The sequence below is a fragment of the Aulonocara sp. 'chitande type north' Nkhata Bay genome, linkage group LG5 (assembly GCF_057382095.1).
Source record: "Aulonocara sp. 'chitande type north' Nkhata Bay isolate Kocher_YH1m ecotype deep benthic linkage group LG5, A_spYH_male_GT1.1, whole genome shotgun sequence".
Lineage (NCBI taxonomy): Eukaryota > Metazoa > Chordata > Actinopteri > Cichliformes > Cichlidae > Aulonocara > Aulonocara sp. 'chitande type north' Nkhata Bay.
The window spans coordinates 2,109,221-2,124,287 of NC_141348.1; the positions used below are offsets into that span (position 1 = coordinate 2,109,221).

General features: G+C 43.0%; 1 protein-coding gene across 3 annotated transcripts in view; it reads left to right on the forward strand.

Moving 5' to 3' along the window:
* Window positions 1-751: 751 nt before the first annotated feature.
* Window positions 752-15,067, forward strand: part of LOC147329634 (NACHT, LRR and PYD domains-containing protein 12-like) — a 40,173-nt gene continuing 25,857 nt past the window's right edge. For 2 of the 3 annotated variants that reach the window (XM_086290906.1, XM_086290907.1), the window contains exons 1-6: window positions 752-1,268; window positions 1,385-3,176; window positions 4,678-4,854; window positions 6,589-6,765; window positions 10,392-10,568; window positions 12,722-12,898. In XM_086290906.1, coding sequence (XP_086147032.1) covers window positions 980-1,268; window positions 1,385-3,176; window positions 4,678-4,854; window positions 6,589-6,765; window positions 10,392-10,568; window positions 12,722-12,898 — 2,789 coding nt within the window. In that variant the 5' untranslated portion in view covers window positions 752-979. The remainder of the gene's footprint in view (window positions 1,269-1,384; window positions 3,177-4,677; window positions 4,855-6,588; window positions 6,766-10,391; window positions 10,569-12,721; window positions 12,899-15,067) is intronic. The other variant, XM_086290908.1, reaches the window with a different exon arrangement.

Here is a 15,067-nt window from a genome sequence, read left to right on the forward strand (position 1 = left end):
AAAACAATCAAAGCAGAATAAATATAATGTTTTAGATCAAACACTTACAGGGACCTGAAGAGAGAGAACCAACAAAATGTCATGGCTAACAGAGGAACTCAAGCACAGACTGAGTTCTGACAAACAAAAAGGTGACAGGTTATTTACCAAAGGGGTGAACCACAGTGCTCTATATATGTACAGTGAGTTGGGGAGGGGGTCCAGGGCTCCAGGGAAAAGAGGGAAGGGAGTCCACACTCGCTCCTCTTCAGTCACTCTTGTCCTGCTCTCCACTCACACAGCCACACACAGGAATCACAGGTAAGCGTCTGTAACCAGGTCCGGGGAAATATTTACTCAAAGTATACACAACGTTAACCCAACTGGTGAATTTAGAGAGAGATTTCTTAGCAAAGAGCTGAGATCATGAACACAGGAGGGTCAATGTCCCAGCGACAAACTGCTCCATGCCGCAGCGTTAAATGGTTACCGGTAAGCCCAGGTGAATCAGCAACAGGTGGTGTAATCATCATAGCTGTGTGGACCAAGAGCGAGAGGCCATTACAAGCTCCACCCAGGCAGGCAAAACGCTAGCAGGAGAGAGCAAAACATAAACATAACCTGAAAAGCCATCATGAGCCAGCCAGAGAGACACAGAGTTTTATACTAGAAAAGAAACCTGCTCATCTTCATCATGTTTATTTAATTAGAGAAAATCAGAAGTCTCTGTGTGTCAGACCACGGCTCTACACGGACACTTCTGAGCTGCTTCAGAGTGAACTGACCCAGATAATCTGCACACAGCGGCTGTAAAACAGTGAAAGTCATATCTGTCTCTCTCTGATGGAAAGCTTTTATTGTGAAGTCAGGAAGTCTGCAGGAAGTGTTGAGTTTGTATTCATCACTCAGTGTTTAATGAGACAGGCAGACAGGAAGAGCAGCTCATTAGTGTTGATGAAAACAAAGGAACTGTGAGGAACTGCAGTTTAGTCACATCTGGATGTTTTTCACTGACAGTAAATGTTTTAGTGATAAAAAAAAATGTGTTCACAGACAGAGGAAGAGGAGTGGTGTTTGTGAGGAGGAGCAGCTGTCCTGCTGTGCTTTGTGTCAGGACGTCCTGAAGGATCCAGTCTCTACCAGCTGTGGACACTGGTTCTGCAGACAGTGCATCTCCTCATACTGGGACCAGTCTGCTTCATCAGGAGACTCCTCCTGTCCCCAGTGTGGAGAAAGATCCAGAAGCAGAGCTGGACTGCAGACAGCCAGTCAGAGCAGCTGTGTACAAAGTAAGACTGAACATCTGTCTGCTGATGGACTCATTTCTGAAAACTGGACTTCTTGTGTTGTTCAGACATTGAAGAGTTTTCTTTCTCTTTAGTCTCATTGTTTTTCTTTCTTTCAGCAGATGTTGGTCTGCAGGAGGTTTTAGATGAACATAAGATCAGTCTGAGGAGGAGATGTGAACGTGTGACTGAAGGAAGTGATGAAACAGGAAGTAGAACCCTCCTCAACACCATCTACACTGAGCTCTACATCACAGAGGGACAGAGTGAAGAGGTTCATACCCAACATGAGGTGAGGCAGCTGGAGACAGCTTCCAAGATGGACGCCCTCCATGACGCTCCAATCAGGTGCCAGGACATCTTTAAAGCCTTACCTGACCAACAGAGACCCATCAGAGTGGTTCTGACCAACGGCGTGGCTGGTGTTGGAAAAACCTTCTCAGTGCAGAAGTTCACTCTGGACTGGGCAGAGGGCTTGGAGAACCAACATGTCAGTGTGGTGGTTCTGCTTTCATTCAGGGAGCTGAACCTGATCAGAGATGAGCAGTACAGTCTTCTGGAGCTGCTCCATGTTTTCCATCCAACATTACAGAAGGTCACAGCAGAGAAGCTGGCTGTCTCTCAGCTTTTGTTCATCTTTGACGGCCTGGATGAAAGCAGACTTTCATTGGATTTCACCAACAGGAAGCTGCTGTCTGATGTCACACAGAAGTCATCAGTCAGCCAGCTGCTGACAAACCTCATCCAGGGGAATCTGCTTCCCTCGGTTCTCGTCTGGATAACTTCCCGACCCGCAGCAGCCAATCAGATCCCTCCTACATGTGTTGACAGGCTAACAGAAGTACGAGGCTTCACTGACGCCCAGAAGGAGGAGTACTTCAGGAGGAGATTCAGTGATGAAGAGCTGTCCAGCAGAATCATCTCCCACATGAAGACATCCAGGAGCCTCCACATCATGTGTAGTATCCCAGTCTTCTGCTGGATCACTGCTACAGTTCTGGAGCACATGTTGACTACAGAGCAGAGAGGAGAGCTGCCCAAGACCCTGACTGACATGTACTCACACTTCCTGCTGGTTCAGACAAAGAGGAAGAAGAACAAGTACCATGAGGGACATGAGACGAGTCCACAGGAGCTGATGGAGGCTGACAGGGAAGTTCTTCTGAAGCTGGGGAGGCTGGCGTTTGAACACCTGGAGAAAGGAAACATCATGTTCTACCAAGAAGACCTGGAGCAGTGTGGTCTGGATGTGACAGAGGCCTCGGTGTACTCAGGAGTTTGTACAGAGATCTTCAAAAGAGAGTGTGTGATCTTCCAGAAACCAGTCTACTGCTTTGTTCATCTGAGCATTCAGGAGTTTCTGGCTGCTGTCTACATGTTCCACTGTCACACCAACAGGAAGACAGAGGTGCTGAAGAACTTTTTGGGAAAAGAATACAACGTGTCCTCTCTGGATGATTTACTTAAACGAGCCATGGAGAAATCCCTCCAGAGTAAAAATGGCCACCTGGACCTGTTTGTTCGCTTCCTTCATGGCCTCTGTCTGGAGTCCAACCAGAGACTCTTAGCAGGTCTGCTGGGCCAAACAGAGATCAGTCCAGGAACCATTCAGAGAGTCATCAACAACCTGAAGGAGATGAACAGTTATGGAATCTCTCCTGACAGAAGCATCAACATCTTCCACTGTCTGATGGAGATGAACCACCTCTCAGTACATCAGGAGATCCAAGAGTTCCTGAAGTCAGAGAACAGATCAGAGAAGGAACTCTCTGAGATCCAGTGCTCAGCTCTGGCCTTCATGCTGCAGATGTCAGAGGAGGTTCTGGATGAGTTGGACCTGCAGAAGTACAACGCATCAGTGCAGGGACAACAGAGACTGATTCCAGCTGTGAGGAACTGCAGAAAGGCTGGGTGAGTCCAGATGTGATCATTAACATCATTGATCAGTGTAGGTTAGTAGTTTAATTTTGAAAATAAAATCAGATTGTAACCACAAAGTGTTTGTGTCCGTACGCTGCAACCTTCCACACCATTCCTTTATTGTACAGACTCAGCAGCAGCTCCATGGATCCCAAATCCAAGAGTGGAGAACAGATTTGAAGTGTGTCACATCCATGCAGTCACAGCTGTTTCCACCATGTTTCCACTGATATTAATCCCGTTCAATGACACGTTTCATATCAGTGAATATGTTCTTTAGGACGTCCACTGACATGTTTAAGTGTCCTGCTGGAAATCACTCAAATCATCCATGAAATCCATGAAAAATCCTTTTAGTGTTTCTAACTTCACCCTCTGTCCTCTCTCTCTCTCCATCCTCCTCACTGCTTCTTTCACTGATAATCACACAAACATCGTATTCAGCTACAAAATAACACAATAATATCATCTGATGATCATTATTATAAGAGCAGGATCCATATTTGATATCAGAGTAACACACTGCTTGGTTATGTGCAGTCATCATCAGTGACTGTGGGTCAAACAGAAGCTCTCTGATTGGTTGCTGACCTTGGTCACCTGTCCACTCTCACCTGTTTGTGTTTGCTCTCTCTTTGCTGTCTCCATCCTCTCTCTCCTTTCTCTCCCTCTCTGTCTTTGTACGTCACTCAGGTCCAATGGAAACAGTGACATTTACAAACCAATCAAAGACAAACTGATCCATGTCAGGTTATAACAATATTCAAAGTGAATACAGGCTGCTGCTGGACACAGACAGGTAACATCATTTTGACTTGCTGTCACCTGGATCTGGACTCATAAACACTGAAGCCCTGAACAGGAATACAAATCATTTTCTGCCAACTAGCGACACAGCAGCAGATAATGGCTCAGAAAGCTAAAATGAGCCAATCATTTCTGTGTTTAGTTCCCCTGAAATCAGATCTGATATCAGCAGCTCTGAGTTCATTCATCATTATTGTCCAGTGATGAGATTTCTGCTCCGTTTGGTAACAGTCAGCAGGTTTTTCCTGCGTGTGGACGTGAACAGTCGTACCTGACAGCAGGTAGCAAACAGAGATCATCTTTCCAGCTGGAACTCTTCACTGAGCTGAACTCATTCAAAATGTTCTGGAGTCAAAACAGGAAATGTGTGTCTTCACTCTGACTCTGGATCAGATCTCAGTGACAGACTGTGGACATTATGGAAGCCTAAATGTGACACCATCTTCCTCCTTCACCTGCAGATTAAAGCCAAACAAAGATTCTCATTAAAAGTCTGCAGGTCTGAGAGAGACTCAATCGTTGTGTCATGTCAAACACAGTAAGAGGAGCTGAAGCACAGATGTGAAGAGCAGATTCATCAGATTATGACCTCACTCTGTTTTGTCTTCATATACATTCAGTCTGTGTTTATAATGCAGATTTTCTGCTTTTATAATAACACATTTTATATTTTCTATCATCACAGACTGACTGAGTGTCGACTCTCAGAGTCTCACTGTGAAGTTGTGGCCTCAGCTCTGAAGTCCAACCCCTCCCATCTGACAGAGCTGGACATGAGTGGAAACTACAACCTGCAGGATTCAGGGATGAAGCTTCTATGTGCTGGACTGGAGAGTCCAAACTGTCGACTGGAGACTCTGAGGTGAGTTCACTGACTGCGGCTGTTGTAGTTTTTCTATATTTCAGGTCTTTGATTGATGTTTGAAACTTTCTTTAGTTCCTAAATGTTCAGGATGTGTCTGAAGACAAATGTGAAGAAGTTTGAGTGCTTTCAGAAATGTTGTCTTTCCAAACGACTGAACAACAGTTTTTCCTTTTGGCTCCAAACAGAAGTGACAGACTTGAGCAGGGTTCATTTAAAGGCTGACAGAAGTGGAGTGGTGACGGGGAGATGTTTGACAGGACAGTGTTTCAGCCTCCACAGGTTCATGTTGTGCTCCATCAGTCAGTGAAGATGAAGTCGGTGCTGACGAGGCTGTAGAGTGTGTGAGGGATGTGAATGAGGATGATGAAGATCTGATGATAGCAGATAAAAACAGGCTGCAGAGACTTTGAGCCATACAGGGCACACAGTGTGTGTACAGAGCAGCTGAAATCATTATGGAGGCCTCACTGGAATATGGAAGCATCACAGTACAGCTTCAGTGAAGCATTAAAGTCTCTGATATGAGATGAGAAATGAAGCAGCCAGAGCTTTTTCATGAGTGGAAATCCACTGTGACTGTGAGCTGCTGCTACAGCCTCCAGATTAGCCAGCAGCTCATCCTGCTCAACATTTTCTCACCAACTTTAATGGAAGTGTGATATTTTCAGCTGGAGTGATGGTCAGGGTGGCCTCCCTCTCCTCTTCTTCTCCTCTTCCTCTTTCATTTGTAAAGCCACTTCTGCTGCTTTCATTCATTTGGAAGTCCTGTAGCTGAGTTTGGGAGAGACTAACAGCCTCGGCAGCAGAGGGGAGAAAGGCTGTAACACCACCACTTTACTCTGTTCTACCTGTCACATCATTTTATCAGGAAACAAATATGCTCATGTTTTTACTATGTTTGTCTTGAAGATGTAAGAAGATCACATGGTGCTTTTTATATTTGTTTCCTGTCTCTTGGATGGAGCCCAGCTGTGCGTGGCCCCTGGGCCTGTGGTCAGAGTGTGTGCTGGATAATCCGGCCCAGGATGAGGCCAAACTGACATGGGATGAAATGTCTGTCACATAATTGAGCTTAGTGTAGTTTCATTTCTGCACAATTTAAAAACAACCAAAACTTTTTTCTGTCTTTTCTATGTTATACTGTAGACTTTCTTTGATACTGTGTCCAAAAGGAGCAGCTTTTACTTTGAAGGGGAGCCGTCTCTGTTTCCTCTTCAGGTTGGATGATGGAAGCAAATTAGTGTGTGATGTTCTTTCAATGTTGCACTTTGTAGACGGTCCCTGAGCACTGGTCTCACAGCCAGCTGCACATAGAGACCAGTGTTGTTAGTCCAGGTCAGAAGATGACTTGTTGGAATGAAAATGAGCTTGTAGTTTGTCTGCTTTAATAATGTGACTGGAAAAAGGTGTTGGACTTCAAATATGTCCATTTCTTTCACACTTCACCTTTAAAATTGAAGCCTTGTGGTTCCTGGAAGGAAAAACACGACTTTTTCAAGTCTTTGTCCTGTTTTTATGATAAATGTACAACTTTAATGTGAAACATTCAGAGTTTTTTCTCTTGTTGTGTTTGTTTGAAGCTGCTTCCTGTTGGCTTCAGCTGTTTGGAGTTTCCATTTTCTAAACTTCTACATTCTGAACCTTCTTCAGCTCTGAACAGATGATGAAACACTGAATGATTTCAAGCTCACACTTTGTCTAATAAACTTACATTTTCCATTCTTAATACAGATTGAAGGACTGTGGTTTGTCAAAGATCAGCTGTGATTATCTGGCAGCAGCACTGAAGTCCAACCCCTCCCATCTGAGAGAGCTGGACCTGAGTAACAAGAACAAGCTGCAGGATTCAGGAGTGAAGCATCTGTGTGGTTTCCTGGAGAGTCCAGGATGTGGACTTGAAACTCTGAGGTCAGTCAGCATGTTTTAGTTGTGCTGAGATGAATATGATGTGAAAGTTGTGCTGACACTAAACTGCAGACATCAGGCTGATATTATACTGATCCACACTGAGGATCTTCATGGTAAAGTCTGTTTTCTTCTTCTCTGGTTTAGTCCATTGACAGCAGCAGAACAATGTTCACATTTCAAACAGTGATACTCAATGTATGGCCCGCGGCCCACACGCAGCCTGCCCACCTTTCCTGATTCAGAGAGAGGGGACCCTGATTAACTGTGTAGTGTCCTTCCTCACAGTTCTAAGTATCAGACACAACAATGAATAATCCACAGCTGACTGTCTTTAGCTGGTCAAAGGTCACGGCACACAGCAGACAGTGGGAAATATTATAATTCTGATCATTTGTCAGCACATATCCATATGTATAAAAACAAAGCTGACACTGTGAGACTTGATCAGAGGTGTGATCATCACAGCAGAGGCCTCTGTGTCAAAGTCACTGAGGATCAAACAGAAACACATGAAGCAGATTTTCCTGTTCTGGCTTTTTATAGCAGATAACCTTCAAAATATTCTGCAGTCAATCAAAAACTGAAGAAAACCATGAATCAACATGTGAACATGAGCTGATGCTGCTGAAGTGAAGCAAAGTTACAGAGGTTTAACAACCTTCGTCCGATTTCCAATCTACCCTTCATTTCTAAGATACTCGAAAAAGTGGTTGCAGCTCAACTTCATTTACACCTGGTTAATAATAACATCTACGAGAGATTTCAATCTGGTTTTCGCTCATGTCACAGTACCGAAACTGCTCTACTTAAAGCCACTAACGATCTTCTAATCGGAGCTGACTCTGGTCTTCTCACCATTCTCGTCCTTTTAGATCTGAGCTCAGCCTTTGACACCATTTCTCACTCTGTCCTTCTAAGCAGACTTTCCTCTCTCGGCATCTCTGACACACCCCTCGTCTGGTTTCAATCATATCTCCTCGACCGCTCCCAGTTTATTCAACTAAGATCATTCCGCTCTCGTCTATTTCCCGTCACCTCTGGTGTACCCCAAGTCTCAGTTTTAGGCCCTCTTCTCTTTATAATATACATCCTCCCTCTAGGTACCATCTTCCGCAAATTTGATCTTCAGTTTCACTGTTTTGCTGATGACACCCAGTTATATCTCTCTTGCAAACCTGATTCCTCCCTCCCACCTTCTTCCCTTACAGAATGTCTATCCGAGTTAAAATCCTGGTTTACCTCTAATTTTCTAAAGCTCAATGAGGATAAAACTGAGATCCTCCTTATTGGCACCAAATCCAACCTTTTGAAGGCAAACCATTTCTCACTCACCATCGATAACTCCACAGTTTTCCCTTCTCCTCAGGTTAAGAGCCTTGGTGTCATCCTAGACAGTACACTTTCTTATAAATCACACATCAATAACCTCACCTGTTCTGCCTACTTCCATCTACGTAACATTAACAGATTGCTTCCTTCTCTTTCCACCCAGTCTACGTCCATTCTTGTACATAGTCTTGTTACCTCCCGTATTGACTACTGCAATTCTCTTCTGCATGGTCTCCCCCAAAAATCCCTCCATAAGCTTCAACTGGTTCAGAACTCTGCTGCTCACATTATCACCAGAACCCCCTCCTACCAGCACATCACCCCTGTTCTTCAGGAACTTCACTGGCTCCCTGTGAAATTCCAGATAATTTTCAAACTTCTTCTGCTCACCTTCAAGGCCATTCATAACCTCGCTCCTTCATACCTTTCTGACCTGTTAACCACCACTTGTTCTGCCCGTTCACTTCATTCTTCTTCTTCTATCCAGCTTACTGTACCTTCCTTCCGCCTCACCACCATGGGAAGCAGAGCTTTCAGCTGCTCTGCTCCCAGGCTGTGGAACTCTCTGCCCCCTGAAATAAGAAATATTGGTTCTCTCCCCCAGTTTAAATCCCAACTCAAAACTCATCTGTTCAAATCTGCATATTCACTGTGAATCCACTGTTTGTTCATTTTATCTTGTGCTTTTATTTTATTGTTCTTATTCTCCCATTGTTTTACTAAGTGTTTCATTCTATTGTAAAGTGTCCTTGGGTGACTTGAAAGGCGCTCATAAATAAAATTTATTATTATTATTATTATTATTATTGATTACAGACACAGCTGAGAGTTTGTAATCTGTCATCATTTTAAAAGGTTTAAATTTCTTCTGTATTGAACAGCAGAAATGAGGCTTTGTTTTGGGAGGCCGACAGCAGTGAACACAACAGCAGACTGGTGCGTAATAAGCAGTGAATAATGCAGGAAACAGATTTTTGAAGGTAAACTGTTCTTGAAGTACACTGAGAGAGAGAGAGCTGTGCAGGAAGTAAACGTCAAAGTCAGAGAGAATTCATGACGATGTTCATCAAACGTAAAGCGTAGTTTGGATCTTCTTTTGCTGCTGGTTCACTCAGTTTTGGTTGGAGACAGATGAAACCTGCAGCTTCAGGATCTGTGAGCTGTCCACTTTCAGCCCGGACGGCACGTCGAGTGAACGATCCACGCTCTGTGTTTCCATCTTTGTGTGTTTAGCTGCTCTCATTTACTGTTTTATCTGTTTGCTTGTTGTTGAAATACTTTTGGGAGCTTTAACCTGAGATTCTGGCAAAATACATTTATATTAAAAATCGATTCAGGATTGAATGAATCAACATCGCTTTATTCAAATTCAAACCATTTAAATAGGAAAATCCATTTTTTTACAGCCGCCTCTAATGCTGGGTAATGTCAGCTGGTCCATGTGCAGCTGGCTGTGAGGCTCAGGGAGCGTCTACAAAGTGCAACACTGAAAGAACATCATCCATAAATATTGAGTAATAACTGGACTCTCATACAGCGAGACTCAAATGCCTTTAAACATCAGCTTATCCTGCTGATCCAAGTCCAACACTGAGTTTGTAAAAACATGTTTGTCAATCATTTTGTTTGGTTTCTGAGGAAAATGATTCAATAACTTGCTGCTAATACACAACATTTCATCATATTTCCTCATAACCCTCTTTTGTCTGACCATTTGATCCCATTTGAATTTGCGATAAAGGATCCACAGAGTTTGTTGAGAATAATGACAGTAGATGTTTGTGTGAAAGTGCTGGAAGCAAATTAGTGTGTGATGTTCTTTCAGTGTTGCACTTTGTAGACGCTCCCTGAGCACTGGTCTCACAGCCAGCTGCACATAGAGACCAGTGTTGTTAGTCCAGGTCAGAAGATGACTTGTTGGAATGAAAATGAGCTTGTAGTTTGTCTGCTTTGATATCGTGACTGGAAAAAGGTGTTGGACTTCAAATATGTCCATTTCTTTCACACTTCACCTTTAAAAGTGAAGCCTTGTGGTTCCTGGAAGGAAAAACACGACTTTTTCAAGTCTTTGTCCTGTTTTTATGAGAAATGTACGACTTTAATGTGAAACATTCAGAGTTTTTTCTCTTGTTGTGTTTGTTTGAAGCTGCTTCCTGTTGGCTTCAGCTGTTTGGAGTTTGCATTTTCTAAACTTCTACATTCTGAACCTTCTTCAGCTCTGAACAGATGATGAAACACTGAATGATTTCAAGCTCACACTTTGTCTAATAAACTTACATCTTTCATTCTTTATACAGATTGAAGGACTGTGGTTTGTCAGAGATCAGCTGTGATTATCTGGCAGCAGCACTGAAGTCCAACCCCTCCCATCTGAGACATCTGGACCTGAGTCTGAACAACAAGCTGCAGGATTCAGGAGTGAAGCATCTGTGTGGTTTTCTGGAGAGTCCAGGATGTGGACTTGAAACTCTGAGGTCAGTCAGCATGTTTTAGTTGTGCTGAGATGAATATGATGTGAAAGTTGTACTGACACTAAACTGTAGATATCAGGCTGATATTATACTGATCCACACTGAGGATCTTCATGGTAAAGTCTGTTTTCTTCTTCTCTGGTTTAGTCCATTGACTGCAGCAGAACAATGTTCACATTTCAAACAGTGAGACTCAACGTATGGCCCGTGGCCCACACGCGGCCTGCCCACCTTTCCTGATTCAGAGATAGGTGACCCTGATTAACTGTGTAGTGTTCTTCCTCACAGTTCTAAGTATCAGACACAACAATGAATAATCCACAGCTGACTCTCTTTAGCAGGTCAAAGGTCACTGCACACAGCAGACAGTGGGAAATATTATAACTCTGATCATTTATCAGCACATATCCATATGTATAAAAACAAAGCTGATACTGTGAGACTTGATCAGAAGTGTGATCATCACAGCAGAGGCCTTTGTGTCAAAGTCACTGAGGATCAAACAGAAACACATGAAGCAGATTTTCCTGTTCTGGCTTTTTATAGCAGATAACCTTCAAAATATTCTGCAGTCCATCAAAAACTGAAGAAAACCATGAATCAACATGTGAACATGAGCTGATGCTGCTGAAGTGAAGCAAAGTTACAGAGGTTTGATTACAGACACAGCTGAGAGTTTGTAATCTGTCATCATTTTAAAAGGTTTAAATTTCTTCAGTATTGAACAGCAGAAATGAGGCTTTGTTTTGGGAGGCCGACAGCAGTGAACACAACAGCAGACTGGTGCGTAATAAGCAGTGAATAATGCAGAAAACAGATTTTTGAAGGTAAACTGTTCTTGAAGTACACTGAGAGAGAGAGAGCTGTGCAGGAAGTAAACGTCAAAGTCAGAGAGAATTCATGACGATGTTCATCAAACGTAAAGCGTAGTTTGGATCTTCTTTTGCTGCTGGTTCAGTCAGTTTTGGTTGGAGACAGATGAAACCTGCAGCTTCAGGATCTGTGAGCTGTCCACTTTCAGCCCCGACGGCGTGTCCGTGTACGTGGCGTGGAGTGAACGATCCACGCTCTGTGTTTCCATCTTTGTGTGTTTAGCTGCTCTCATTTAGTGTTTTTTCTGTTTGGTTGTTGTTGAAATACTTTTGGGAGCTTTAACCTGAGATTCTGGCAAAATACATTTATATAAAAAATCCATTCAGAATTGAATGAATCAACATCGCTTTATTCAAATTAAAACCATTTAAATAGGAAAATCCATTTTTTTACAGCCGCCTCTAATGCTGGGTAATGTCAGCTGGTCCATGTGCAGCTGGCTGTGAGGCTCAGGGAGCGTCTACAAAGTGCAACACTGAAAGAACATCATCCATAAATATTGAGTATTAACTGGACTCTCATACAGCGAGACTCAAATGCCTTTAAACATCAGCTTATCCTGCTGATCCAAGTCCAACACTGAGTTTGTAAAAACATGTTTGTCAATCATTTTGTTTGGTTTCTTAGGAAAATGATTCAATAACTTGCTGCTAATACACAACATTTCATCATATTTCCTCATAACCCTCTTTTGTCTGACCATTTGAATCCCATTTTAATTTGCAATAAAGGATTCACAGAGTTTGGTGACAATAATGACAGTAGATGTTTGTGTGAAAGTGCTGGAAGCAAATTAGTGTGTGATGTTCTTTCAGTGTTGCACTTTGCAGACGGTCCCTGAGCACTGGTCTCACAGCCAGCTGCACATAGAGACCAGTGTTGTTAGTCCAGGTCAGAAGATGACTTGTTGGGATGAAAATGAGCTTGTAGTTTGTCTGCTTTAATAATGTGACTGGAAAAAGGTGTTGGACTTCAAATATGTCAATTTCTTTCACACTTCACCTTTAAAAGTGAAGCCTTGTGGTTCCTGGAAGGACAAACATGACTTTTTCAAGTCTTTGTCCTGTTTTTATGATAAATGTATGACTTTAAAGTGAGACATTCAGAGTTTTTTCTCTTGTTGTGTTTGTTTGAAGCTGCTTCCTGTTGGCTTCAGCTGTTTGGAGTTTCCATTTTCTAAACTTCTACATTCTGAACCTTCTTCAGCTCTCAACAGATGATGAAACACTGAATGATTTCAAGCACTTTGTCTAATAAACTTAAATCTTTCACTCTTTATACAGATTGAGTCTCTGTGGCTTGTCAAAGATCAGCTGTGATTATCTGGCAGCAGCACTTGAGTCCAACCCCTCCCATCTGAGAGAGCTGGACCTGAGTAAAAACAACAAGCTGCAGGATTCAGGAGTGAAGCATCTGTGTGGTTTCCTGGAGAGTCCAGGATGTGGACTTGAAACTCTGAGGTCAGTCAGCATGTTTTAGTTGTTCTGAGATGAATATGATGTGAAACACAAGTGTAACGTATAAATACATGTTCATACTTTTTGTCACGGCTGGCGGAGGGAGCTGTGTGGTGTGGAGGAAAAGGAGGACCCAAGATGCAGCAAACTGATGATACGAGTGATGTTTTATTTACAAGGTGGAGGTGGCAAAAACAGGCAACGCAGCTTGAGCAATTACAAACCTAAACTGGGAGAAACTAAAGAGCAAACCTGAGACCATACAAAGGGGGTGCGGGGCAGAGGGACGCAGAGACAGGACACCATGAAACGCAGATGAATGCAGAGATACGCAGAAATACACGGATGAATGCAGATAACGCAGTGATACATGGATGAAGGCAGACGAGTCGACAAAGAACACAGACCGACACCCACTAAATATACACACACACACAAGGTAACCAGGTAATCACACACAGGAGGGAAGAACAGCTGAACCTAATACACATGAGGACCGGAGGAGACACAGACTTTCAGAATAAGACAGGAACTCTAGGACACGAGCCTACAAAGTAAAGCAGGGAACACACAGACTGATTTACAACACAACACGGGGACAAGAACAGAGCACCAAGGACAGACACAGGTAGGGCGGGCTGAATATACACTAACTTCAGGGTCAACCCTAAACTAATACAAATCAGAATAAACACAAAACGCTGGGTCAACGACCCAGGACCATGACACTTTTATTCCACAATCAGAGAGAAAGAAACAGAGAGAGAGTGCAGGACAGACAGACAGGTGACAGTCTCAGGTGTATACATTGCTACAAAACAGCACAAAAGAAGGAGGATTTAGTGTTTGTGTTATTACGAGTGCTAAACAAGAAGAGTTCCCAGATGTTACAGTGGACACATGTGTGACTCCTGTGATTAAAGCAACTTTCTTTCAGCTTAACGAGTGAACCGTCAGCTCGTTCAAACACACGTTAAAGTCCGTTTGGCTCGACACCACTGAACAGAGGCAGCAATATAACATAGCTAACATTAACAGTGCAGTGAATCCTGCTTGTGCCGTGATATTCAGGACTGCAAACCGAGCAGCATCACTGACTTTCAGCTTGTTGTGTTTGTGGATATATGACTGACTTTAATTATCCACAAAATCATCAGATTCTCTGTAAGATTAAGGTCGACTATCGAACGGCGTATAAAGTAAAGGCTTTAAAACAAAGTAAACGCTGAAAGTACAAACTTCGCTAATGTCACATAACTTGGCCGGCATGTGGCCAACAGTAATGTTTTAATGTTCTTCATTATTAAACATTTGCACATAAATAAGTGCAAGTGTTTTTCTTTTTGCAGCATTTTTCTTTTTGAAGCATTTTTTATTTTCCAAGTGTTTTCTGAAGTTGCAGTCCGTTTGGCCTCTCAGGGCCCACCTAAATATATTATCATGCTGTTTACAACTACATGAATGTGATTTATTACTATTACTGAAGGTCCGCGGCTTGTAGCCGAAAATTAGCTTTACTTTGTTGTCTGGGTCAAGTTTGCTAGCGAGAGAAAGAGAAAGGCTGTTCCAACGGAACTTATTGTTTCAGAGGAAAACACGAACACAGTGTACAGTCGAGTCTTAATAGCTTACTTACAACTGGGCTTATCAGGCACTCTTTTTGGCTGCAGTGGTTATTATTATATTTACATGCTTCCAGCTCCTGTTTCTGCTCGATGACAACTCATACTTTTCCTTTTTCTCCCTCCTCGCGCTCACAGACACATAACGGGTATGGCAGTCCATTCTCCCTGCAGCACGGACTACACTGCCAATGAGGCTACATTCTTTAGGGCTATGCCTGTAGCATTCTGCCTATTAGCTTAGCACAACAACAACAACAAAAAGGCGCTCTCTCACCCAGGAAACACACAGTCGCAGAGAGAGCGACACCGTGTAACCATGGCAACCGTAACGCTGCCGCCTGGAACAACGGAACATAACTGTCAAACAAAAGAGTCCTGACCCGCGACAATATGAATCAGGAAAATACCGCCGTGTAATCCATTTATTTCAACAAAGTAACTGTATTCTAAATACCACATGATACAGTTACGGTAACTGTAACGGAATACAGTTACTCTTATTTTGTATTTTAAATACATAACGGCGGTATATGTATTCCGTTACTCC